The sequence below is a fragment of the Pseudopipra pipra genome, chromosome 12 (assembly GCF_036250125.1).
Source record: "Pseudopipra pipra isolate bDixPip1 chromosome 12, bDixPip1.hap1, whole genome shotgun sequence".
NCBI classification, from domain to species: Eukaryota; Metazoa; Chordata; class Aves; order Passeriformes; family Pipridae; genus Pseudopipra; species Pseudopipra pipra.
The window spans coordinates 7,069,704-7,097,400 of NC_087560.1; the positions used below are offsets into that span (position 1 = coordinate 7,069,704).

The 27,697-nt window shown below is 36.5% G+C and overlaps 2 protein-coding genes across 4 annotated transcripts in view; one reads left to right on the forward strand and one right to left on the reverse strand.

The window, feature by feature from the left end:
• Window positions 1-22,398, forward strand: part of ADAM10 (ADAM metallopeptidase domain 10) — a 44,681-nt gene extending 22,283 nt beyond the window's left edge. Inside the window, exons 4-16 of the mRNA XM_064668219.1 lie at window positions 277-435; window positions 7,602-7,705; window positions 9,129-9,278; window positions 10,467-10,559; window positions 11,184-11,367; window positions 13,486-13,649; window positions 15,283-15,466; window positions 16,377-16,527; window positions 16,831-17,014; window positions 18,118-18,226; window positions 18,490-18,710; window positions 19,450-19,576; window positions 20,076-22,398. Of these exons, the coding sequence (XP_064524289.1) occupies window positions 277-435; window positions 7,602-7,705; window positions 9,129-9,278; window positions 10,467-10,559; window positions 11,184-11,367; window positions 13,486-13,649; window positions 15,283-15,466; window positions 16,377-16,527; window positions 16,831-17,014; window positions 18,118-18,226; window positions 18,490-18,710; window positions 19,450-19,576; window positions 20,076-20,170 (1,925 nt within the window). The 3' untranslated portion in view covers window positions 20,171-22,398. The remainder of the gene's footprint in view (window positions 1-276; window positions 436-7,601; window positions 7,706-9,128; window positions 9,279-10,466; window positions 10,560-11,183; window positions 11,368-13,485; window positions 13,650-15,282; window positions 15,467-16,376; window positions 16,528-16,830; window positions 17,015-18,117; window positions 18,227-18,489; window positions 18,711-19,449; window positions 19,577-20,075) is intronic.
• Window positions 22,399-24,916: 2,518 nt separating this feature from the next.
• Window positions 24,917-27,697, reverse strand: part of LIPC (lipase C, hepatic type) — a 51,365-nt gene continuing 48,584 nt past the window's right edge. For all 3 annotated transcript variants that reach the window (XM_064668240.1, XM_064668239.1, XM_064668241.1), the window contains one exon: window positions 24,917-26,072. In XM_064668240.1, coding sequence (XP_064524310.1) covers window positions 25,973-26,072 — 100 coding nt within the window. In that variant the 3' untranslated portion in view covers window positions 24,917-25,972. The remainder of the gene's footprint in view (window positions 26,073-27,697) is intronic.

Here is a 27,697-nt window from a genome sequence, read left to right on the forward strand (position 1 = left end):
CTATAACTGTGTGTCTTACTGCTGATTAATCTGTCTTAAAAAATCAGACACAAACTTTCTGCCAGAATGTCTTTCTGCTGTTATCCAGAATCTTATTGCCCTGGAATTCATGCAGGTTTTTAGCAGTTGGGAACTGGTACAGGATCAGGATAATTGTGCATGTGTCATGTGTTAGCACTCTGCTGAACACCCTGGGTAGTGTGATGCTTGAAGTTTGCACAGGACTGAAAGCTTTTAAAAGTATAATAAAAACTAATGCACTTTGTCCCTTAACAGGTGAGCAGGGAAGTTTTACTCATGGGTCTGTTATTGATGGAAAATTTGAAGGATTCATCCAAACTCACAGTGGGACCTTTTATATTGAGCCAGCAGAGAGATACATAAAGGACAGAAACCTCCCGTTCCACTCTGTCATTTATCATGAAGATGATATCAGTGAGTACTTCCATTTTGTGCTACACATGAAATATTTTTTTTTATTAAATGTCAAAACCCATAAGCCATTTGTAAGCATCAAATGAGACTTTTTCTTGTGTATGACACTGTGAATTGTGCTGTCCTGAAGTGATTCATGTGCAATTATGGTGAGAGAGATTTCTGGCAAACCGAAGTGAGTCTTCTTTATTCTGCCATTTTAAGAAGTCCTGAGCAGTCAGGGTTAAATGTATAAGCAGTACATTTTGTACCCAGTGGGTACATGTTTCTTTTGAAAAATGCATTTTTAAAATGATCTATACTGATTGTTCTTCCCCGTGGTCTGAAAAATAAAAGATAATAAAGGTTCAAGCCACTGAATAATTACCTGTATCTTGTGAAGGTGGCACTTGTGTGAAATAAAAGCTTCCCCCACATGTATTGGTCACATGTCTTCAGAGAGCTCGTTAGCAGAGGTGGTGGCACCCAGTATGTCCCATTTTACACAGCAACTGATGGAAGTGCACAGAAGATAGTACTTAAATTTGACAAGTATAGCCCTAAAAATCTAGCTTTAGTTGTAAATGCCCAGAAGGATGAAAAAGTACCATGAAATGCTCCTACATCTTCAGAACTGCTGCATCAGAGTTCTGCACTCCACCTGCCTGTTTGTATATGATCAGTCTCCAGGTATAGTATAAATCAGTTTTATTTGATTTTTAAATAACTTCATGCTGAACCTCAAAAATACTGCAATAAAGTTGTGGATTCCAAGTTTGAATCCTTCCAAGTAGGTGTTGGCAGAAAGTCAGTTTAAGATGATCTTTAGGTTATTGAAGCTAACAAACTGTCTTGCAAGCTAACTTTATGTACGACTTCAGTCTTGCTTAAAAATCAATTTAAACCACAACTGTGTTTAAAAATGTGTCCGGTTGGACCATTGCACAAACTCTAGAAGGTTTGAGTTTGAAATCTCATTTGGAATTGGATGAGGAGACTTGTGTTAGATCATTAGAAGTCACTTGAACAATTCTGATGATGATATACGTGTAAATCATTTTCAAAGTACGTCATAATGAGACTACATTGAGAAAAGAAATGTCAAAGAGTAGGAAGCTGGATGAGGAAAATTTCTGATTGTGGTTTGGCTTTATGTATTATAATTTTCTCTGTGCTGTAAACCAGTGAGAAGCACAGGGTTATTGCATATTGCTCTCCTTGATTGCTTCTCTTGTAAAAATGCAGTGAAGAGAAATGATCTTTCTCTGCTAAAAATTTAGCAAGTTTGGGTGGATTTTTTTGTATTTCACATTCAGTGGCAGTATGTGTGCTGTCTTTGAGTATGTTAAAATTGCTGTGAGTCCTTCCTGTTGTCTCATTCTGTAAACACGATTTCTAACCCCAAATCAAATAGAATTTCCATCATTTTAAAGAGCTTGTGAACGAGTGCACTTACTGAGTTTTGTGTACATTGTGGGCTGTACTTGTTTTCTAACTGACTCAGTGTATGTTTTCCTTGTGCTTACAAGACCCATACTTGAGAATAAACTTTACAGGGTAGCATTCCATACTTTTGATTCTCAAAGAGAAGCTGCAGCACGTGCTGCAAAGCCTTGCTGGTGAAAATCAGTTCAGAAAGTGAGGAGGCAGCTTGCCTTGCTGGGTGCAGTTGGATATTACAGGGGTTGCTGCTGTAGCAGGAGAGTAGTGAGGAAAAGTAATTAAAAAAATTACAAGAACCTATTGTGGAACCACAAGGTACATTTTTCCTAACGTTTCTGTGAATGATTTGTACGTACTTGTAAGTTTTTTATGTCTTATAAGTCTCACTGAACAGTTGAGTTCACTGCTTGATAGTGGGAATGATGGACTACCACTTACATAGGACTTTGTGCAAATAAATCACCATCAGCTTTATAAAGGGTTTTATTAACCCTGTTGTTGAAAAGAGGGGGAGGAGGAAAGTAAGAGACATAAGGCAGTGAAGTGATGTGCCCAGCTTTCAAAGGGTGAGACAAGCAAGAAGATTGTCTCATGTCCCAGTTCCTTATGCTGTAAATAGTGAGTGACTAAAAATACTCTTCACTGTTATCAACTACTGACAGAAATAGAACTGTACCTTAAAGAAACGGATAAATTGATTTTATGAATGTTACTGTTGCTGTTTTGTAGAAGTGATCTCTGTCAGAGGAGTAAATGGATCACTTGGGAACTGGAGAAAGCGAATGATGAAATTGGTTCTTAGTAATGTCCTGGTAAAGTGAATGGGAGCAGGATATGTTGGGGTGTTTTTAATTATTCAGGTGCTGGTGCTTTGGCCTTCACTGTTTTTCCTCCTGAATCTAATGCATCAAAACCATCAGTTAGAAACAAAATCAGATTATCAGAGGGGATTGTCTAAATCTATCCCACATAAAAGCAACAGTGCAGCGTGACTTCCAAGTCACCGAGTGAGTGAGCACTGCTGCTTGCTCAGCGTGGTTGAAAATAGCCCCTCCTGGAGAGAAGTCTAAGCAGCACTATTTAAAAACACTCCTCTCCTGTGGGTTGCTGCCAGGGCAGTCTGATGTGCCTGTGTTCTGATTGTATGGGTTCACTTTTTTCCATGGTATCTAGATGCCTCCAGGATTTCTGTGGTCTGAAATATCTCAAGTGTACAACTACTTCTGTCTCTCTCTGAACAGTGCTTTTGAAGCTGAATTATTTTTGCCTTTCATGAGAGCTATTTTTGCATTGGACTGCAGCTCCAGAAAAACTCCCAACAACTCAAAAAAGGGAAGCTTTATAGCAGCTTTAAAAACCAAAGCAAGCGTGCTAATTTGTTGTTTTTACTCTAATCTAAAGCTAACTCTGGTGAAATAGAGTCAAACCACTGGTTTGTTACATAGGACAACAGCAATAAAAAAGTTCACATTTCTAACTAGGGAGAGACTGAGGTAAAAAGTCATCTTTGCTTTAATTTGGGTATTTTTTGGTTACCCATGTTTCAGCCTTTTGAAACAATATGCTTTTTAGTGCTTTTCAGAAATCACAATGCAACATATGATTAGCATCTCAATGAGTTCTTATTCAGTAGTTAAACAAAAGTTGTTTTGTAAATGGGGATTATATTGTCAACTTTATAAGGCAGCTTTTGTGTGTTACAGTGGATCTGGTGACCAGTTGAAGCCAGCCTTCTATTCACGACTTGAAACACAAGTTGAATGATTTTAGTTTCTAAACCACTCTTTGATCAAACTGTTTTATAATTTAGGGCTAGAAAGATGCAAATTGCTGTTTGCATTAAAACGTTCTGGAAACATTTCTTTAAGTTCATTTGAACTGTATTTACTTTATTTAAATACTATTTGCTTCAAGTGTACCCCTGAGTTCATGCTGTGAAATACAAAATCTGTGTTTCCTCGGATCAACAATACACAGGAAGATCCTGTTCAGACCTTCAGGAAAATTAACATGGAAGAACCATATAACTGAGAACTAAAAGTGAAGTGTTTCTTAATTTTGCAAAGCCCTGTCTGCTGGATGTACAGACCATTGCAAACTGCGTTTTATTAATGAGAACTTGGTTTCTTTTTCATCACATTGTGGTTGTCAATTTAATAATGAAGGTCTACTTGACAGTTTTCATGGGAGCAGAGTGTCACAGACTGCTTTGAATGAAATCTGTAATAAGGATTTTTTTTGTATCTACTTACATCAAAATTTTGTTCTGACACTCTTGCTTTTGCAAGAGTATTGGGCAAATCTGTGGCTGCTGAAGAATTGAGTTTTCATCATCTCTGATGAAAGTTTGATGGCATATCCTTGTCCCAGATGCCTAAATCCAGTAATCATTAAGTAGTTAATCTAAATGCTTAACAGATCGTACTTTTTACTGATAAGTAGAAGTAAAAAATTCACGTGTTCAGGAATGTCTTACTGGAAGGTAGTACATTTTCTTAAAAGGAAAAAAAAATCTTATTTTGAGCATCTGGAGTTTTAAAAATCAATAATCATCTGCCATCTAATTAGAATAAGACATCTTTGTCAGAAAGTATGAAATGACAAGATTTTGGGGGTGGTTTTTAGATTTGTTGTTATCTTCTACTTTTTACTCTTTTTTAACATTCTGTCAGGAGGTACAAAAATTGAAAGTGGACAATGCTGGAAAAGAAAAATAAAGTATTTGTTTTGCCTAATAGTTTTCTCTAGTTAGAAATTCAAATCTGTTATTAACCCTTTCTGCTGTAGCTCTGTTGGAAAATAGTCTTCTTGTTTTTTCTCAACTCTGCATTCACTGTAAGCAACCATTTCATGGTGAAGGCATGTTTTCTCCTTCTCACTTCATGGGGTTGTGGTAGAGATAGGCTAAGAAGCTCTTGATCCCAAAGAGCTGGCACATCTCAGAGCATTTAAAAGCTTCACAAGAACATGGATCAGACTTCTGTCATGTGGGTCAAAACTGTCCAAGTCATCTGACAGCATGTAGTTCTTGCTTAGCTTCAGAAATTTAAAAATGGAACTGCTGCAGGGGATGATGGAAACAGGAATTCTCAAAAGATGAAGAGGGAATGGTGCCTTCACAGTGTGGGGGTAATGCAGCATTTAGCAAAAGAAAACTTGGTGTGCAACTTTCCCTGTGAGTCAGACATGGTTCCAAAGTGAACTATCCCATTACCTGCCTCTTGTGTTTAGCAAGGTAGTTTTAAATGTGTCCACGTGGATTTTTCCAGCACATGCAAAACCTTGGCAATTGCTGTTGCAGACTGTTCAATGTTTTATAATTTTTACTGTCATACCTTTAAAGTGTTTCTTAGTAGATTATTACTTTTGAAGGGAGAAATATTTATTTGAATTGCAGGCAGTCAGCATTAAAAAGGTAGTTAAGGGATTTCCTAACCTCTTTGGGAAAAAGACAGAGAGAAAAGACAGATTATTTTGTGTAATGCACTGAGAACATTTATTTCTAGTACTGTTCTGACAGTTGTCATAATGCTACAGGGTGGGGTTCCTGCAGGAGTTCCTTTGAAGGTATGATGGTTTTCTGTAGGTGAAATGTGCTGGTGGAAAGGCAGAATTGTCCATTGCTCCTGCCCCTGGATAACCTGCTCTTGTTGCAGAGATAAATAGTCAGGGGTGTGAAACTGGGGAGTAGGTAATGAGAATTTTCATTAGAATGAAAACAGTAGTTTGTTTTTTTTTTAATACTATTGTGGGTGGAAAAAAGGGTGGTGGAGATGGAGAAGGGAAAGATCATATTTATAATCCGTTCCTTGTAGCTCCAGTCTGGTGATATTAAACAGGATCCCCAAAATTACAAAGTGACCTCAAGAGAGCATGGTGCTTTTTGTTTAATATTGGTTGTAGCCAAGTCAGTGTCCCACTACCTTGCTTGAGCAAATTGGTTGAGGTGACTTACAGTAAGAGCATTTTTTTCTCTTTTTCTCTCTTCACTCTCCTGGCACTGTGCTGTGTCTAACTGTGCCTGGAGGAATGTGATGAGACAGCAGTTCAAAAATGGCATTTGTGTGGTGGGAAAAGTTGAAACTAATATGCAGAAAGTAATTAAATAAAATTACAAGGTAAGTTGTATATTGAAATAGTTTAACAGCATCATACAATATGATTGCAGGGAGCAGGAATGAGAATCAAAGATAATTAAAGACAGCTGTCAGATGACACCATATCAGAGTCCATACTCCAAGGGGGGGTATCTCCACAGAACCAGAGGAAGTCCAGGGTAAAATCACATGAAATGCTTATAAGGTGGACATCAGGTCCTTGGTGACAGGTCTTAGGCTTTATAAATCCATTCTTACAAGTCTTCTGTTTACTCTGTGAATCTGGATCTCCACTCTTTTTTAAAAGCAAACAAAACACACCAAAGAAAAATAAAAAATGAACCTGCTAACAATTCCTGAAAACAAACCTCAGTAAAGTTTACGCATTTCTGACAAAACCTCCACTCTGTTGAGATGATGCTAAAACTGTGGTTTGCCCTACAGAAAAGGAATTATTAATTATTTAAATCTGTGGGTCCCATGATCTGTATTCCATTCGCTCTTACTTGGGCACCAGTTTATAATGGGATCCAACGTGCAAAGACTCTGAAGGGACAAGACCTCCTCAGTGTTTCTCATCTCCAAAGGAAACTTCTTCAAGTACAGGTTGCTTACAAATCTCTAATAGATCCTAACCTAACCAAAACCTGACCCTGTGTGTCTGAAGGACATTCACTTATGCAATAAGATCTTCACTGGCAAGTATTGAAAAAATTGCCCTTGTTAAACAGGCATTTGTATGATATTTTCCCTCAGCTAGTTTGGATCTCCACCATGTTTAACTGATGTGTACCCACATAGTATGGCAGTTTTGTTTTTAAAATTTAAACAGTTGGCTGCAGGAAGGAGGAGTTGAAAGTGTTTCTCTTCAGTCTTTTTTTACTTTGCCAGTGAAATTTTCAAATCTACCCGTAATTTTGTAATGTGTAACTCTGAATTTCAAATCTGCACACGTGCATATGTACATGCACACACTGATCTCATCCTTAATTGCACTGTTTACGTTCCAGAATGGAAATCATGCATTTCACCTTGTCTAGAACATTGCTGGCAAACTCATAATTCTGAATTGTAGATTTGAGTTGAAAACCAAGGATCACTAGCATTTTGGTTCTTATGTGTTGGTAGTTAAGTGGCATAATGTAAAAACATTGTCAACAATTCTGTGGAAGATGAATAAAATAGTAAAACCCTCTAAGAATGTTAACAAGGTTTCTTAGTTTGTTTACTGAGTAAAATAAAACCCCCCTCTCTATCCAAGCAGTCTTTAGTATACTTGATCTCTGATGATTTTCCATTGTGATTTCATTTTTTGAAGGCTGCTGTTAGTTCAAGCTCATGGGTACAGATGTGTAAGTGATGGTTCTCATTCCTATGTTAAGACACTGCTCATCATATTTTCTTGTGTCTGTAAGAAAACAATGTTAAGAAGCAATTGGAATTTTGTTTTGTTTGTAAAAGTAAGAATGTATCTTAGTAGAAATGTTTAATGAAAAAAAGACAGCTGCATAAAGCTTGAATCTAAGAATGCTTCCCTCAATCCACATGTACAATAGTGGACACAAACTGAATAAACTGCAGTGATGCAGCCATATTTTGGACTTCTGCTTGGAATTTGAAAACTCAACCTGGCCTTCCTCTTTTTAGAATATCCACATAAATATGGACCACAAGGAGGTTGTGCAGATCATTCAGTATTTGAAAGAATGCAGAAGTACCAGATGACTGGTATAGAAGAACCAACAACAGAGGTACAATACAGGCTAATGGATTATGTTGATTAGTAGTTAGTGTGATAACTTCCTATTTCTTGTATGTTGTCTCTTTTACTTTTGGTCAGTCATCATCCTTCCACATTGTGAGATACTTAAATTATTGCTGGAGGTTTCTTATTACCATAATTTTTGTAAATTCTTTTTCTCATTGCTTCTGTAGCAAAGATGTGTCAGCTTATAGCCTTAATGAATCCTACATGATCTCAAATTTTTCAACAGTTAGGATTTTTGGATGGCTGTGGAAATCAAGCTTAAGATGAGGAATATACTTTATTGCAGTTGAGAAGGAAGATTTTCAAGAGCCCTTGATCTCCAAGAAATATATTCGTTCTAAAGAGTAGTAACTTTTAGATTTTCAAGTTACATTAATGTAACACACTTGGGATATCTGAGTGCTTTCTGTGGAAAATTAAGTGATATGAGTGGGAGGGTCTTATTAACAATATTCTAAGAGTGAAGGGGTTACAGCTACAGATTACCTGCTGTGAGAGGTAAGTGTCCTGTGGGAGGAACTCGTGTACCTGTTTAGAGTCCCGAAGTGGTTTTGCTTTCAGGTTTGCACCACGTGTCATGAAATGTTTTTTTCCCAACAATTTCCAACAGTAAGTTACTGAGATTCTCTTAGAGTTAGTTATGTTCTGAGCTGTTCCAAGTTTTAGCATAATTTTGTGGTGTCAGTTAAGTACATACCAACAAAACTATGTGATATGGATTGTTAAATAGCACCAGCAACTTAAAGTTTATATAGGCTGTGACTCCAGATATTATCAATATTAATACACAGTTCAGCACCGGTAACAATAACATGCTTTCACAAAAATTTACTTGTTAAACTTCATGGAGAGAGTGGGCCATCAAGCAGTTAGTGCTGTAAGGCCCTTGTGTTACCAGATAGCACTCTTGACTAGCCAGCATCCCCTTAACTTCATGTTTAGTGTCCCATTTGTTCCAGGCTGAAGTGCTTAAACATTTTTGTTAGCTGAGGTAGCCAACTAAGGTAATTACAATTTGAAATAAGGTGCATTTTAAGTCCCACCAGTGCTGGTTTTTGACTAATCTAACACAGTTTGTATATCTTAGAAAAGGATTAGGAAAAAGAAAAATTCCAAAGATCACACGAATGAAAAAAAAAATCTGTTTAACGTTGACTGCCTTTTGTAATATAAAATGAAATGCACAGAAATGTTTTGCTAAGATTTCAGTAAAAATACTTGAAAACTTGAAAACTTGAAAACTTACTTAATTCGAGATTCATGAAACTTTCAAAGTTCAAGAAAAAGAATGGAAGTCTCTTTTTATTAGCAGAGGATGTTTAGCAAAATCTGTTGCTGTTTTTAGGTGATCTAGTGCAGCGTGTAGATTTACAAAATTAATGTGTTCCTTTCCTGTGTATGTGTAGAAGCCTTTTGAAGAGCCTAAGAATGATGGACCACAGCTTTTAAGGAAAAAACGTGCCACTCAGGCTGAAAAAAATACATGTCAGCTCTATATTCAGACTGATCATTTGTTCTACAAACATTATGGAACCAGAGAAGCTGTAATCTCACAGGTATTTCCAGTCCCTTTGGTTTAAATTATCTGCTTTTCCTTTGTTTAGTTCTGATGAATGTCATGTAACTTATTTGTGTGTATTTTTGCTTTTTTACTTTACATGTGTTATTTCATTTATTAAAGTGATCTTGACATTATTGAAGCAGCTTTTTTATTTCACTAAAAAGATGCTGTTTCTGTGACAAAAGTCCTGGGCACTTGTGCTTCCTTTGGTTTTTAGTGGCAGCTGTGGTGTTTAGCACCTCTGAGCAGCACTTGCAGCCTGACTATTCTCAATTCATACTCAGAAAAATAATACTTCCTGAAGAGTTCTGTTCTGTTTGACAGCCTGCCAGACCTCTGTTTTAACACTTGCACAGCCTTCCCTTTGAAACTTTAGCTCAAACCACTGTAAGCTAATGGTGCTGAGATCTGTTCCTGCAGCATCTGATGTAGTGAATGGTTAAAAAAGCAGTGGCAGCTAAAAGCAGATGCTTTTCATTTGTCAGTACACTATTAACTGGAAAAAGGGTTGGTTTGATTTGGTGTTTTTGTTGATAATTTGCTGAAAATGTAGCTAGCATGTTAACATACTTCTTGAAGTCTAAAGTTTCACTGCCACTTGTAAATCTGACTTCTACTATTTATTCATTACACTGTACATACACAATTCAAGTAACATTTTTCAAAGCTCTGAAGTTGCCTTCAAAGTCAGGTTTTTAATGAGGTAGCATTTCTATGTGCTCTTAGAAAAGATAAATGATTAGTTTTTTCACATTTGTGTTTTACCAGAAATGAGAGAATAATGCTGTAACAAGTAAATTTTTTTTCCTCCAAAAAAGAAATGCAGTGCTTTGAATACAATTTCAACTGCAGTGCTGTCTTGCCATAGCAATGAATGAAGGAGTATCACAAAGAGGTGTCAGAATAGTTGATAGAATTGTGTTTAAAAAGTAAAAAGAGAAATGGCAAAATCCTTTGGTGTTGTCTGGCATGGTGGGAATGCAGGTACTGTAGTAGTAACTACTGGTTATGTAGTGACTTATTTCCATTATTTGCCATCAGCATTTGATTAAAAAGGCCTGTTAGAGTTCCTACAGCACTGGACCTTATTGTAGAAGTCTAGGCCTTGCAGCTGTGGCTGTTCAAGATAAGCTGCAGTGTAATGCATGGATCTTTGAACTGTGGATGTTTTTGGTTTTGACAGATATCCAGCCATGTGAAAGCCATTGACACCATTTACCAGTCCACAGATTTTTCAGGAATCCGTAACATCAGCTTCATGGTGAAACGGATAAGAGTAAGTTGTGCTGGAAATCCTTTCAGCTTCCCTGATAATCCTTAGGGGCTGTATTTTTCAAATGTCCTGTTCCTGTTCACTTGTACTTATTTATTGTTTTATAATAGTTCTTTAACACAAGTGTCTCTGTAGTAAAGCTGCCCTAAAGCATTTATTTGGTTTTATTTTAGTGTTTGTTGTCAAAAGCCCACTGCTTCTTTATTAAGCTGTAGTCAGTTTTTTTCCTAGGAATCAATTTGCTTGTGTTTCAGCAGTGTTGTTGTGTGGTGAATGGACTGTATTGCTACTCCCCAAGAACGTTAGAACACATAATGGCTATCCAAGTTGAAAGTTCCTTGTAAAAAGTGATGAGTTAAGAGGACAAATATAAACTTTTAGGTACTGATGGGGAAAAGAAGAAGAAGGAAATAAGAGAGTGGAGATTTCATACACAAGTGCAATTCTTCATTTGTTGAAGAACTTTGTTTTCCAAATATTGGGGTGGTAATTTGTCCAGGCTTAAAAATCTTAAGCAAAATCTTAAACTGTGTAACACACCAAGGTATTGACAGCAGTAATCCTCTTAGCTGGCACGTGCAAGTGAAAATGAATCATGCCTTACAGTTTGTTTTGATTTGCTTTTAGATTAACACAACTGTAGATGAGAAGGACTCCTCCAATCCCTTTAGATTTCCGAACATTGGTGTGGAAAAGTTTCTGGAGCTGAACTCAGAGCAGAATCATGATGATTATTGCTTGGCCTATGTGTTCACAGACCGTGATTTTGATGATGGAGTCCTTGGTCTGGCTTGGGTTGGAGCCCCTTCAGGTAATTGTTTAGAAACCTTCAGTGCTATGAAATAAGGTATTATAGGTAGGTACTAGAAGAAAGATAGAAACCGTGTCCTTTAAATTGACAGCAAATACACAAAAATCTCCTGACCAACCTTTCCAATTTTGATTATGTTTGTTTTATTTTTTAAAATCTATCACATGTCACTTCAACTGATATTTCTGTATTTCTGATGAGCAAGATGTGAACAGTGAAGGAAAACTATTTTTTTATGTAAAGGTGATATTACTTGGATTGCTTTTTATTTATAAGTATTAGTGATCAGTAATGTGACAGATGAAACAAGTATTTCTGCTCTATATAAGCAGAGCTTAGAACTGTGCAGTTTGAGTTTTGTAGTAGAACTACACTGCAGAACCTTTAGGTTTTCTAGGTAGTACTGAAAACATTTTTTTTTTTAAATCTTTGAGATCTTGTTCTAGGAGATAACAGAATAAATATTGTGTGACTCTTTTTGAACTGATTCTCATTAGTTTCAGTCTAGCTGTGTATTTTTGACCTAAAGTATGTCCCTTGATGTAAAAAGATCAAATAATGGTCTTCCTGTGTGCAGCATCTCAAGATATTTGTCCTCTGTGTATTGGTTTTATAAGGTATATTAGTTTTATAAATGATATATTTGAAAGTTGTTACGCTTTAAATTCGAATAAATACAAATTCATTCATTATAGCTCATCACAGGTTCCAAATTGTAGAAGCTTTCACATAAATCAAAATCAGAAATTGAGAAGGAACAATCTTTCGTTGTTTCTTTCCTTAAGTGATTTATATATAATAACAAAGGCTAAAGAGAGCAAATTCTGTGGGATTTTGCAGGGGACTGGATACTTTCATGAGAACATTATCGAGAGCTTTAACAGAATTTGAGTAATTGTGGAAGAAACATGAAATCATTCATGAGATGTAGCTATACATTATAACCTCACTTTGTTTACAGCTGTACTTTGCTCTTTGTAGAGTACTGGAGCTATATAGAAAACTGTTGTGGGATGACAGTCTCAGACTTTTATTTTAGAAGACTAAAAAGCTCAAATAATTATCATTAGGGTATTCAGAGAGGTAAGAGATCAGTGGACCCATGATTGAAGTAAGTATGTTAGAGGGACCTGTGTGGACTAACCTGAGTGACTGTGGAAGAACCATAGGAAATATAATGCACAGATGGCCTGTGGAAATGAGAAACTGGATCTGTGATGGTCAGTCTAATGTACAGACTGAGCAGGCACAGGATGAATTGGATTGTGCATTCCATAAGCACTGCTTCCATAACTAAATTTAGTTGAGAAAAATTAAGTTGCTTTGAGAGATTTTCATCCTTAACACACACACTGACATAGGTCAAGTGGGATATGTCACTAAAATGAAACTATTTCAGAAGGGAAACCTTTTTTTAGACACCATTTTTAGACACCATTTACATTAGCAATGAAATAGCTGAATTTTAGAACATTGATAGTGCTTCAGTACAAACCCAGGTTATGGGAAAATTTGGTGAAATTAAAGTAAAAATGATTAGACTTTTCCAAATAGTGTGATGCACTTGACTGTTGACCTTCTAAACATGGGTCTCATTAAGTGGCACATCAAAAGCATTTTCAGCTTTAGTTTGTAGTGAAAAAATGAGTCACTTTTTCTGACAATGATACGTAGATAATCTTAGGAGGCACTTTTTATAAATGCTCTTTCTGTGAGAGAGGATCTCCAGCAAACCTTCTGTGGATTTTTTTTATTCAGTGAAATCCAAATGGGATGTAGATTGTGGCAAACCTGTATTGGCCGTTGCACCCTGCTAGTCTTGTACTACAGGTGTGATGAAATAAGGGCTTGTCCATGCAGTGAAAGCCCAAAATAGCTCTTAATAGCTATTCTAAACCAGCTAACTTCTTGTGTAAGTGTATCCAGTCAATGTTGAGAGCATTAGTGTGAATAAATCTTATCTACTTTCAAGGTTGTGCTATTATTAATTATACAGCAGAACTGTTAGTCTCTAAACCTCCACTGAGGAGACAAACTGTTGCTCTGGATGTCACTAGAAAAGTAACACAGTACTTCTTTCCTTAAATGCCTAACTGGTGTACTTTTGTGTAAATGCAGGGAGCTCTGGAGGAATATGTGAGAAAAGCAAATTGTATTCTGATGGGAAGAAGAAGTCTCTGAACACTGGAATCATCACTGTCCAGAACTATGGCTCTCATGTCCCTCCCAAGGTTTCTCACATTACTTTTGCTCACGAGGTTGGGCATAACTTTGGTTCACCTGTGAGTATTACTGTTGATCTGTTAACTCCCTTTCAACCATTTCAAAGGGCATGATTTACAAATGGAGTTTTTACTTATTATAAACAAGGAAAGTAGAATCCTGACTCCTGTGTGCATATGTGCACAGACAATGTATACAAACACAAATGGATGGCCAAACTGTGCTCTTTTGTGAGTATTTGACAACACTGGTGCAACAGTGGATTTTGAGAAGTGTTTATTTATTTTAGTTCAATCCCTTACAAAGAGACTTTGTTATTATTCCCTATAAGCTTCCTTGTTTTTTGTGAAGACTAGCGTCATGCACATCTTCTAAATCTATTTCAGTTTATCCTGGAGAGGAGAAGAATCAATGCAAAATTGATTAAGATGATAATCTGTTCAACAAATGAAGATAGAACTGGCTTGCTTTTTTGTTCAATTATTTCATACTTACAAGTTTAGCTAAGAAAATTGTAGAGAGAATTAAGATACCAAGGAGAATGTTTTAGAGTAGAATTGTTTCACCATCATTTAGGGATGTGATCTTTTTTTTTTGTGGCAAGATGAAAGCATGAGGCTTTTAGTTTTGCTGAAAATGAGAACAAAGTCTTCTGGTTTGGGGCTTTTAAAATTTATTTTTAAACTTAAAACTTTCTGCTCTTGGAAGTAAAATGAAATCCAGATATAACAGGAATTTACTGTTTTTCCAAAACAGTTACTCACATATGAATGCTTTCTTAACATGCCTTGAAAAATCCCTAGTACCACTGCTCTGATTAGGACAAGCCTTCCAAGTAGAATTGAAAATATGGGCACATAAAGCTGAAAAACCAGTCCCACTGAGTGAAACATCTTGGATCAGCTTGAAAGATGGGTCCACTAATTATACTCTTTAAGTTGCATTTGATCCTGGCAAATACAGGAACACGTGTCTGGTTCTACCAAGTTACAATAAATTACATAGTTCTCACAACTATGTTGAAAACTTTAAAACCTAGGTAATTCTTTTGGAGATGTAGGTTGTATTTCTGGGAAGTTGAGTGCATCAGAACAGCACTGGAGTTCCTCTAGCACTGAACAGCTCAGTGTGTTGTCAGTCTGCTGATGGTTGGACAACCTGCCAACCTGGGATGCCTTTCATCCCTCACACTGGGATGTAGAGGTGCAGTCACAGCCAACAGAGACAGACTCCTGCTCTGTTTTGGAGTTCTCTTTGTACCCCCCTGAAAACAAACAAAAAGAATGGATTGCAGTTTCTCTTAACTCCTCCTGCCTTTATTCAACAGAATACTTATTACCCTCTTGAGATCATAAAGCCACTCTTTTTAGGAGATGGCACCTCTTCCGAGTCACTGTTCGTTCTGGGACATGCTGTTGGGGGTGTACATTGCCAAGAATGCAAATAAGCTAAAACTTAAGAAATTAGACGCTTGCTGCTGTTGTCTTGGGAAAAAAAAATTAACAAAATAAACAGAACACAAAAGCAAACCTTGGTTTTATATGTATATACTTCTTGTATTGCAAGAAATCTTAGAGTGTAAGATAGTGCTTTATTTTTGTTCTTTTTGTTCTCACTGTGTTAGCACCACCAAATCCAAGTTACTTTTGCACCTGTTGTGATAGAGATAGTTGTGAAGTGTTTGTTTTGCAGCATGATTCTGGAATGGAGTGCACTCCAGGAGAGTCCAAGAACTTGGGACAGAAAGAGAATGGCAATTACATCATGTATGCAAGAGCTACATCTGGGGACAAACTTAACAACAACAAGTTCTCTATCTGTAGCATTCGAAATATCAGCCAAGTTCTTGAGAAAAAGAGAAATAATTGTTTTGTTGGTATGTATTTAATCATCCTGAAAGCAGAAGGATTGAACTGTTACTATGATGCTTATTTATACATTTATTTTATTTATTTTTATTTTACTTTTTTATTTATCTTAATCATTAATTTTGGTTTCATTTACTGAAAGATTCTGTTAGTTAAGAATTAACTCTGAGATCTCAAGTACTGTGTCAAGTTCTGAGCTGCCCAGTACAGAAAAGGCATATGCTGGAGTGAGTCCAGCAAAGGGCCACAGGGATTATTAAGGGGTTGGAGCATCTGACATATGAGGAGAGGCCAAGAGAGCCTGTTAAGTCTGGAGCAGAGAAGACTGGGGGAGGCTCTTCTTAATCTTTATAAATGCCTGGTGAGAGGGAGTAAACAGAACAGGGCCAGAGTGCTCTCAGTCATGCCCAGTGAAAGGACTAGAGGGGAAGGAGCACATATTAAACTTCAGGGAGTCCTGTTTAGACATAAAAAACCCCCAAGGTTTTGTAGAAATTTTTATTTCTGGAGTCTGTGATGTGTGAGCTCCCACAAATTTTGAGAGATTGTGCAGTGAGTAGGTTTGGATTTTGGAGTAATAGTAGTTCACCCCAGTGCCATCAGCCTTTGCCTTAAGGTGCTCTGACTGTTAAAGGAGTGCAGGAAAGGACGTGGCTCCCTTGGAGACTCAGCAGAAAGCTCGTTCTTAGCACTCCCACTGTTACCAACCAAAACCTTTCACTCAAAGCTTACAGTTCTGTGAACTGTAGGAATGACTAAGCTGGGTGGCAGCAGTACTGCAAGTTGACTTGAGCCCTGGTCTAAAGCCCATCTTGACCAGGCTTTTTCAGTCATGATTGGCTGGATGCTTGTTAACGTTTATAAGTGTTTGCATGTTCTTTGTAGTGCTTTGTACATAAATATACTGGCATTTTTCAGAGTCTGGGCAGCCCATCTGTGGTAATGGACTGGTTGAACAAGGAGAACAGTGTGATTGTGGATACAGTGACCAGTGTAAAGATGATTGCTGTTTTGATGCAAACCAAGCAGAAGATAAAAAATGCAAGTTAAAACCAGGCAAAATGTGCAGGTATTGTGCATGTGTGTTACACTAGTACACTTTAATTTTGGGCATTTATTGGGAACTTTAACTGGTATTTCAGAATCTGAATCCGTTTACCTGCTTTTTTTCTGAAAGTAATGACTTTGTTTCAGATGCCTTATATACAACGAGTGAGAAGTCCCTAAGCGCAATTATGCCATGAGAAAAATAATTTTCAATTCACAGTTTGATTAGCACAAATCAGAAATATGCTGAGTGTTTGAGTAGGTTTCAGGGTTCTTTTGCAATTGTTCATGTTTTTTTCTTGACATGCACATTCTCTGTTTGCAGCCCCAGCCAAGGCCCCTGTTGCACTCCCCAGTGTCGTTTCAAAGACAGGACGGAAAAGTGTCGGAACGATTCTGACTGTGCAAAAGAAGGAATGTGTAATGGTTTTAGTGCTCTCTGCCCAGCATCTGACCCCAAAAAAAACTTCACAGAGTGCAACAGGAACACCCAAGTTTGCATAAATGGGGTATGGTTTTTACTGCTCATGTTGTTTGTTGTGAATAGGTACGATTTCAGTGCTTGCTGGAGAACAGTGCAAGCTCAGTCTGTTTTTCAGTACAAATGTTTGATTTATTGGTTTCAGGCAAAATAACTGTGAAAGTACACCAAGTATTAAGACATAGGTAACTAGTACCAATGTAGCTGTACTATTTGAAAAGTTCCATTTAAAGTTTTTTGTAAAAATCAGGATTATGGAAGTGTTTTATTTTCTAGTTCCACCCTTTCGTTTTTCTTCAGTCTTGGTCAGGTAATTTTGTTGCCTCAGAAAATTAGATATGCTGTCAATACAGCTTGAATTTGTTTTATTGAAAATACACAGTTGCTCCAGACAGATACATGTAGCATAGATGTGCAAACATCTAGAATTATTCTGAACTGCCATTAGTTTCCTGGGTTAGAGAGGCCATGGCAGTTGCTATGAAATATTGATGGGAAGTCTCTTATTGAGTTAATCTGTTTATTTGGAAGCAGAAACAAGCAAAAATCATCCTCTTAAAGAGCTGTAACTTGTGTTGCTGTAAGTCTGTTTTTTCCACAGTCCAGGTTTTTAATCAAATGCTGCTTGTAATATTTTTTCAGCTAATGCATAGTCATTAAAGATAGAGGAATTGTCTTTATATAGTTACTGATTTTGAAACAAGATTATAAATACACTGAGCTTTTTATTTGAGTTTGGAGGATCCTCCCACAGGGAAATTAAATACACAGTCTTTTCTGCCATTAGTTTTTATTATTTTCTGGGAGAAAATATTTGTGAAGACATATGTTTGGTTTATTTTTCCAACACGGTTTTGAGTGGTCATGTTTCAGTGTGAATTGTAGTGCTTGTGAGTGTTTTGCAGGGTACTCTGTGACCATAAAAAAAGATACTGTGTTAAAAAATAGGGTAAATCACGTTTAATAAGTTATTAAATATGCCAAAACATTGACTGAAGCAATTGCTTTTATTGATAAGCATCTTTGGACCTACAGTAAGGCTTTCAGATATTAAAAATTAATACCTTTTCTAATGTCAGTGTGCTTAAAAGTGATATTGATTTGGTGTTCTTGTGCTTTTGTCTCCCACAGCAATGTGCTGGCTCTATCTGTGAGAAGCATGGCTTGGAGGAATGTACATGTGCTAGTTCAGATGGCAAGGATGACAGAGAACTGTGTCACGTCTGCTGCATGAGGAAAAGTAAGATTTGTCTGAACTGTAAACTCAAATAACGCACTGGGTGTCTGAGGAAGCTTCTCGTGCATTGAGTTTTTGTTAACTTGAGAGCACACTGATCTCGTTCATGCTTGGTTTTAGATAGAAATTGCATTGTATTTGGTAGGAAATAAACAATATATTTTGCATTTTTACAGATAAATAGAAAAGCATTTCGAACAAATGGTGGTTCATGCACCGATGTCTTAACACAATAATGGTTTGATTAATTTGTATTCACTTTTCAGTGGACCCAGCTACGTGTGCAAGCACAGGCTCCAGCCAGTGGGAGAATTACTTTCATCTTGAAACTATTACTTTGCAACCTGGATCTCCCTGTAATGATTTCAAAGGCTACTGTGATGTGTTTATGAGGTGTCGACTGGTAGATGCTGATGGCCCTCTAGCTAGATTAAAGAAAGCAATTTTTAATCCAGAACTATATGAAAATATTGCAGAGTGGATTGTGGTAAGTATATTTTTTCTTTTTTATATTACAAGTCTAATGCAAAATGTTCTTGTTAATCAAGAATCAAAGCTGATAAGTGTTGCTGTATATACACAGCGCTTCAGCATTCTTCAAAGTATAATTAGTCCTTGTTTGACTACTTTTTCTGTAAGCACCCTCAGTGCAGCAAATAATTTTGACAGATTGAAGGAAATGGAAACAAACAAATAATCAAGTAAATATTTTGTGTTAATACCTCTATTCATTCCAGTGTCTGTTTTGGTGTGTTGACGTTCACATTTTTAATTTACCGGTTTTTCTTGTTTTAACAATATTTGAAAGCTCTGATTTCTTTTAAGTAACTAATTATTTTGATCTTTAGCATTCATTATTTTCATTGTGCTGGATGACACTATCCTAATAATAAGCTGGAAGGAAAGCTACAACGAGACACCACTGTAGAGCTGCACAGTCAATTTTGTGCAAGCTGTTGGTTGTTTTAGGCTTATATGGCTGTTGTAGTGTATCTTCTGTGAAATACTCTTCTGATATTAGAATGGATCTGAAGCATTTGGGCTTTTGTGTGAGAACTCTGGGGGCATATTTCTTTCAAGTGTTGTGGTCACATGTTCTCGGTGATGTTTCAGAAAAGCTTTTTGATGATTTTTAGAACACAGAGGAAAGCCACACACAATGTCTTCTGTCTCTTGTGCATGTGTGCCAGCCCACAAAGTCTTTTCTTTTTGTTGTTTTTTTTTAGGCTTATTGGTGGGCAGTGTTGCTTATGGGAATTGCATTGATCATGTTAATGGCTGGTTTCATTAAGATATGCAGTGTTCATACTCCGAGCAGTAATCCAAAGTTGCCTCCTCATAAACCACTTCCAGGTGAGTATACCAGATAATTAAATTTATAGAGAAATGTTTTATCCTCAGCTATTTTGTTCTAAAGGGAAATTGTAGGTGTCCCAACCTACAGTTCTTAGTCTGGAGCTGTGAAACTACAAATGGAATTGATGCCTGTGAAACAATTCATAAAAATCTAATTCTTGCCTTATTTTCCTATAACATAATATGCATATCAAAAGAAAGCTTTGAAGACTTTTTCTGAGTCAGAGTTCCTTTCATTTCCTATTCCATGCTACATTCTGTAAGAATTGGCCTGTTTAAGGAACTGCTGTTGAGACACTGAAATGTATTCTGTAAGTACTCCTTGCAGTTAATCATCTGTTTAAAACTTTGCAGCTCTGAATCCGAAGCCTTCCAGGAAAAAAATAGTTATGTCTGATTTGCATGGCCTGGGCAACTCCTCTGGAAAATAACTTTGTTTATTTATTTATTTATTTTTAAACTAATTTTTAATAATGGGTGCCTTTCTTTGCCACAGGCACTTTAAAAAGGAGGAGACCACCCCAAACCACTCAGCCCCCGCAGCGGCAAAGGCCCCGAGAGAGTTATCAGATGGGACATATGAGACGTTGACTGCAGCTTTTTGCCTTGGATCTTCCTAGTGCCTACAATGGGAAAACTCGCTCCAAAGAAAACCTAATAAGTCATTGTCCCCAGTCTTAACTCTCAAAAATCGAAGAGGAAAAAAAAAAAAAAAGCATGATATGCCCTCAAAACAAGTGGAAGTGGTGGTTAATTTTTAATGAGCGAATCTTCCAGCTCACAAAGAAGAAAAGTGGGGTTTTTTTCTTGCGTATTTTTGGTTTAGTGGCACAAAGGCCTAGCATATCATGATTCTTTCCCCCTTCTGTGCTCTTCAGTGCTGCATTTTTTTCTTCACTTGCAGGCAAATATGGCTGTAGTAAAACTTTTACTCAAGAATTGAGGAAAATATCTATTTTTCAACTGCCAGACAAGGCTAGGAAGCTAGACCACCTCAGCATTGGAGACATTACTTGTCAATGTATATACATTGTTATATGCAGACATGTATTTCTAACGTACACCCGTACTTGTGTGCAATTGTAAACAAGAGAATTGCAATATGGATGTTTCTTTGTATTATAAAACTTTTCCGCTATTAATGAAGAAATTACTGTTTAATTGACATACTCAGGATAACAGAGGATGATGGTGTGTAGTGGTCAAGGATCCTGTGATGCTTTACACAGCAGTTTTGAATCCAATCACACTTTTTTTTTTATCATTATCAAAGTTGTTTCAAGCTCATTTCGTCTTTATCCAACAGCTGCTAAGACACAGCAAACAAGATTGGATGGTCTTGTAGAGATATAACAGGTGTTCTGCAACCTTTGCAAGTGTCAGAATGTTTCAAAAACGTTATATGTAAGTGTCTTTCGTGTAGCTCAGCATAAATATTTTTAATTTGTCTGATTATTCAGTTAAATGATGAATAGTTAGATGAAATATTTCCATGCTTTATTAGAAAATTCTGCCTGTTATTCAACTTGTTTTAAAAATTGCAACCAGTTTATTTGGGCTGTTCAGATATTCTTACAGTATGGTAATTATGTTCTAAGGGATGTGGAAAGAAAGAAAAGCTGTATTTTTTTTTTATTTTCTTTTTTAATTTATCAGGTATTTGGATAACTTTTCAGCATGATACTGTTGATTCATAACCACTAAAATAGAGTGATTCGCCTGGCTACTGTGGCAGAGTTAAAATTGTAGTTAGGACTACCAATTTTCCCACATTTTATACCAGTTGTGAAGTTCAACAGCACAATGTCCCATTCCAGAGTTTTTATTACGAATGTAAATAATTGGCATTTTTGAAGATGAAACAAAAGATGTCTTAAGGTGCTTACTGCTATGCAGGAGATGAAAGGGGGCATTACAAAACGTTTAAGCTTGTGATGTATTTATTGCTTGTTTTCCAAAAGCACCAAGCTAATTAGAGATGCAAATGGCTATAATTTTCCTGGCTTTGCTTAGGAGAAAATTTACTAAGGGTTGGACAGGCTTCCTTTGTTTGGGTTTGGTTTTTTTGTTTTATTTTGGGTTTGGTTTTTTTTTTTGGTTTTGTTTTGTTTTTTAAGAGTATAAGGTTTACACAATCATTCTCATAATGTGACGCAAGCCAGCAAGGCCAAAAATGTTACAGAATATAATGGAATCTCTTCCTTGTAAACTTGTACAGTATGTGGTAACTTTTTCAAAATACAGCTTTTTGTACATGGTTTAGAGACAAATTTTGTACATGAAACCCCAAGTCCAATAGACTATATAAATAATTCTAAATGATCTTAACTAGTTAGAAGTGTATGTAGTTGCTTTTAAGTCATTTTAAATACATTTGTTTTAAGACTGTGCAAAGATTGGAAGTGGGTTTGCATTTCTAAAATGGTGACTTTTATTCAGCAAGAGTTCTTAGTAACTTCTTGAGTGTGGTAGACTTTGGAACATGTAAATTTTTTGCCTGTAATGTTATCCTGTGGTAGGATTTTGGCAGACAAATGCTGCCCTATTTTATTTTGAGTCTAAGTTAAATGTTTTCTGAAAACAGAAATGTGCACTGAACTCTCCACTGCAAGTCAAGATGTGGTAAAACTGAAAGCAAGTTCAAGACAATGAAAAGGAAATACTACTGTCAATTCATGTCCACTGTGTTTTATACAGTATCTTTTTTTGTTCACTTTGGAAATTTTTACTAAAAAATGCAAAAAATAAAGTATTGTGCAAAGATATGTAAGGTTTTTTGAAACTTGAAATGCATTAATAAATAGACTTGATGAAATCATCTTCTGAAGATCCATTTACTTGTTGAGCCCTGAAAGCAAAAAGGATACAGAGATTCTGCTTCTACTTAATTTTTGGCTTTTGCTGGAAAGGGGCTGTCATGCCAAAAAGTACTGGTACTATTTCTGCTCTGTCAAAGTGCCCCTCTCAATTTTAGCACATGTAACTGCATGACAAGAGTAGATGTGTTTGTGTTAACCTGTTTAAGGAAAAACCCTAAAATTGACTTTAAATTACTTAAATGATCACGGGCATAAAACTTTCTCTGTTCTTACCTTCCAAATGAAAATTAGTTGCTGGTGGGGTATTCAAGCCTGACGGCACAGCTCCTGAATGATACCTTTGGAAATAAATCTGTATTTGGAGAGGAATATTGGAATTCCCATGCAGTGCTCTGAATGTACAACCGATGGATAAGACTCACAGAAGGAGCAAATTTGCTTTTGCAAGGTGTTTTAAAACTGCTAAGCTGGGTCTCTGTGCTTTTGTGTGTGTTGCTTGGTTGATTTAAGTGATAAGACTGCTTTGAACAGCCAGGTCCTGCCAGTGAGGCTTTCATTCTTTGGGCTGTTTGTTGAGAGTGGCCTGCTAAGACATCTGTTTCCCTGACTGAGCAGTGCACACTTTGATGTTATCAAAGCATATTCAGAGTTCCTTCCTCACAGTGCTTCCCTACCACCACCCCACGTGACTGTTTTTTTTTTTTTATAAAAGTGCTTCTCTTGTAGCTAAATAACTCTGTCTGTGCAAAAGGCATTAAAAGAAAATCACTTAAAAACAGAGCCCTTCTGCAAATCTATATCATAGGTGCTTACTACATTTGGTGGTGGTTGTGTTTAAATCTCCCTAGGAATGGAAACCAGAAAGGTGGAAATAATGCCTAAGCATCTAAAATACAAATTTCACATGTATTTTAAATATATTTTAAAATATAAGTGAAACAAATTAATACATAACCAGCTGTATTTTTTCTAATAATTCTTAGTTGTACCTATTAATTTATTCATCTTGCATTTCTTAATGTTTTAGTCATTAAATGTATACATTCACCTCTGGTGTAGAAGCATACACAGCATAGTGAGAATGGTGTGAATGTGAGAAGAGCATCAAATTCCTCTTAAACTGTGAAACTTGATTTATACCATACAGACTGTAAGTCATTGATATAGTTTGCCTTTCAATTAACGTTCCAATATTTCTTTTAGGAAGAACACAAAAGAGAAGAGGTTTTTACTTCTGAGTACTGGAGGTTCATTATCACAGAGAGGTGATTAAAAGGCCAGCAGTCATTCTGTCATTCTGAGCTGGGAATGCTGTCACAGGAGGAGGCACCTGGTGGCTTCCATGGTCTCCAGTCAGTTGTTTGGAGTGAGACAGGGATGATTCCAATGAGCACAAAGTAAGGCACTTGAAATTCTAGGTGTGATTTCAGTGTTGCATCCAGGCGTTGTGTGAAACTGAGTATGTCGCAAATTGTGCTTTATTTTATTTTTAGATCAGAAATTGGCGTAATGACTAATTTGTCATTACAAAGGGACAGAGTTTTTAATTGGGGCAGCTGTTTGTGAAAAAAGGCTTCAGAATAAGTGTCTTCTTAAACACAAGAGTTCAAATACTGAATGTTATTTTAATTTTCCTACTTGGCTTTTTAAAAGTTTTCAAATTACCTTATCTGAGGATATACCAGCTTGTCTCAGTTGAACTGGAGAATGGTTTTTCCCAAAAAACCTGCAGTATCCCTGTTACTTGAGTTTCAGCACACTATAGACAACCTGACCCTTTTTCCACCTGAAATACTTACGGCTGAAATTTCCTTCTTCTGTGTATGCTCCTAATTTGACTTTGCTATTGTGCTTAAGCAAGTGATTTTTACGCAATCACAGGCTAGATTACAAACTACAGAGCTTTAATAAAATAATTGTTACAAAATTTAAATATTTGGGATAGCAACCTGAATTGCTATGGAATTAATCACTCAAATTGTAATTTTGACATAGAAGGTGGAAATGCTTTTGTGTTTAAAAAACCAGTTTGCTTCATTGAACAAAATCTTTCAAAGCAGAAACATTTGTTTTCAGTGAGGATCTAAAGATTCTTTAGTATGGAATTTGTATCTAAATCTTTAAATATTTATCCTAATCAAGATGCAACTTCCAGTGACCATTTTAAATATTGAAACAGCTTCTGAAATTTACACCTCAGGAAGGGACAACAGCTTGTAAAAGTTAGAAGTTAACACTGTGAATGGTTGGCAGAGATGCCTGCATTCAACATTTGATCGGTGTTCACTGCTTGCAGGATTGCTCAACTTGCTGTTTTTGTCATGCTTTCTAAAACTTGTTCATTTGTCATGCTTTCTAAATAAATCTCGCTTTCCTCCTGATAACATCTGTATATTTTAGTTCAAAATTCCCTGAAATATCTTGGTACGAATAATATGCTTTGCTCCATGGCTCAGCAGTTTCTTGCACTTCTTTTTTACCATTTAGAGAACATTTAACACAAATTGCATTCAAAATGCAGAGTTGTAGAAACATCATTTTAATGAATCTTGTGCTTAGCATTACAAAGGGACAAATGAAATACATACATATTGATTTCTATTTCGGTTTGTACTAACCTGGGAATAAAACCAATCTGAGGCAATAATGTTTCTTTTTGTAGTTTATATTCTGACATAGGAAACAAGGGAATTGTATATGTTTGACTCTGTAAAGTTTGTTTATATGCTCTGAAGCTGTTTGAGGATTTTAGCATTTTCATTTATTGTGGTAGTTTCAAGTTATGCTAAAATCTGGTATACAGTGATTTAGAATCTAAAAATCTCAGGCCTTAATTGAACAGGTGAGTTTGATTTAAATGCAGAAATTAACTGAAATTAGCTGTGCTAGAATTGTGTGTAGTATACTAAGCATCGTTGAAATTATTACACTACTAGTAATTTAAATCAGTTCTTTAATTAAAATAGTTAAACAGCAAAGCACTTTCAAATAGAGCAAAGTTTAGTATAGAATTTTTAGGTGATACAGTTAGTGGGCTTGTCATATGGTTATGGCAGCTCAAGCATTCTGTAGGCTGAGATGCATTTTGTTACCTATTTGGGAGTATTTTCTTTTATGAACTATTTAACTCGTCCTGCATTAGGAAATAATTTAGGAAAGTTTTAACTGATAGTAACTCTATTAACGTTTCAAAGTATTTAATGGGAAATGCTCCTTTTGAGACTCTTTTTTTTCCCCTTAAATCCAACAAAATGAAGTTTTTCAAAGGCTTATGGCAATAATTCTTTCAAATAAGAATACTTTTATTTCTGGTGAGCAGGTGTTTTTTCCAGACTTTAAACAATTTAAAATTGACTGTTGCCTTGATGAAGTTGCTCAGTCATTTCCAGAGTAGGCTCATAGATGAACAAAGCACAGTTGCATCACAAAATCTAAATATTTTAATGTGTTTTCTTCACTACTCTGAACCTCCTAGGATATTTAATGTAACTGTGTGTTTTTAAATCATTTTGCCAGGTGTACAGCATTTTAAATATTTTGGTGAGTGGTTTTCTCTTTGTGTTCCTGCTCATTCTCAGTTTTCTCTCTGATAGCGATCTTCACACCTCACAAATGTCTTCTCTTGGGATGGATGAAGGTGAACATTGTCGATGCTTTGGGAACAAAATGTCATTCTAGAAAGGAAACACAGCATGTAAGCACAATGTTAGTTAGAAGCTCATGTTCTTTATCCTGTCTTTTACAGGAAGGTATTGTTTTTATAGGCTTGTGAGGAAATGGATTTATCTGACTGCCAGACCGTAGGTACAGAGAATAAAGGAGGAGGCAGCTCCCACGTACTGAGTGTGTTGTACCCCACGTGCTGCTCTCCACAGCACACCCTCACTGTGATTTGGGCTTTGTATTGTCAGCAGGGCATTGTCATTGTTTCAACTCCTACTATTACCACCGGGATTGCCCTATTTGGGCTGCTGGGATACCAGGAATAGCTGGAATACTGGTATTTAGCTGGGAGTTTGCTAAATATCAGCTATGTAGGATGCTAACAACATCAGCAACTAAATGTGCTGTAGAAATATTTGAAACCAAACATGTTGGAATCTGGTATTTTATTCCTCATAATGGTCTTTTACCTGCTTTTTAAATATATGTTGTTGTATCTTAAGTATTTGTCGTGTCATAGCACAACAAAGGAAAATTCATCATGTATATAAAGATCACAAATACTGAGAGGTAAAGGTACATGGAGATAAAATATTGTTAACTTGTTCAAATCTGAGAAAGCACAGGACAACTCAAAACACATCGTGTGCTTACCATCTTTTTTTAAATACTGAATTTCCAAGATTGCTAATTCTGGGATACGCAATGTTTGGTCTGTTGTGGAAGACAGGAATCTGCACACCTCTTTTCTTTGAAGACAATACTTGTCCTTGAGTGTCCTTTGTTCCTCCTTTTAGAATCACATAATAATCTTTCCTTCCCCCCCCAAACATCAGTGCAGTAATTTCAGCAGTAACGTGTCACTGCCCAGATTGCACAGAACAAAACCCAGCACATATTCAGTATCCACTAAAAACTTGACACAAACTCCCACTTCTATTTGCAACAAAAAAACTTGTGAAGAGTGTTAGGTACCCGAAGATACCAGCCTAACTTTTTATTATTATAAGTGCCCACCTCAGTTACCCATTTCCTAGGATTTCTTAAGAAGCACATCAGTAGTAATTGGTTTGTGCCAGGTGTATTGGACAGGGTGTATTGGACAGGAGCTTTCTGGTTAGCAAAACGACTATACCTGACCTGAGCCTTTCATAGCCTTCATTCTTATTTTCTCAAGGTACAAAAATCTGCATTTAAACAGAGCTCTCTAATTTGTGGTGTATGCTACACTTTATTTTGCTTTGGCAGCTAGGTCAGTACTGATTTGGGATCATGGCTTTTAAAACAGCAGGAGATGTTATAGAATTTTTTTTTTTCTTAATGATAGGAGTGTGTGCCAAGTGCCAGGTTAGGAAAATACGTTCAAAACACATTTTCAGGAGGGCTAAACCTAAGAAAATATGACTGCTCCTCTGCCCTCCAGCACACACAAATCACCTTATGAAATGTCTCTTTAAGTTGTCTGATTTGTATTTTGTGAGGAGATGCAGCTCTGCCAATAAGTATTGTTCCACAGGAAGTCTACACTACTTATGACTGGTGGTGGTAAGAAAGAGAATGTACCAAGGAAGAATTGCCTTCTAAGACTGAGCCACACTTACAAGGTAAGGTGTGCTTTTCTCATTAACCTTAATTA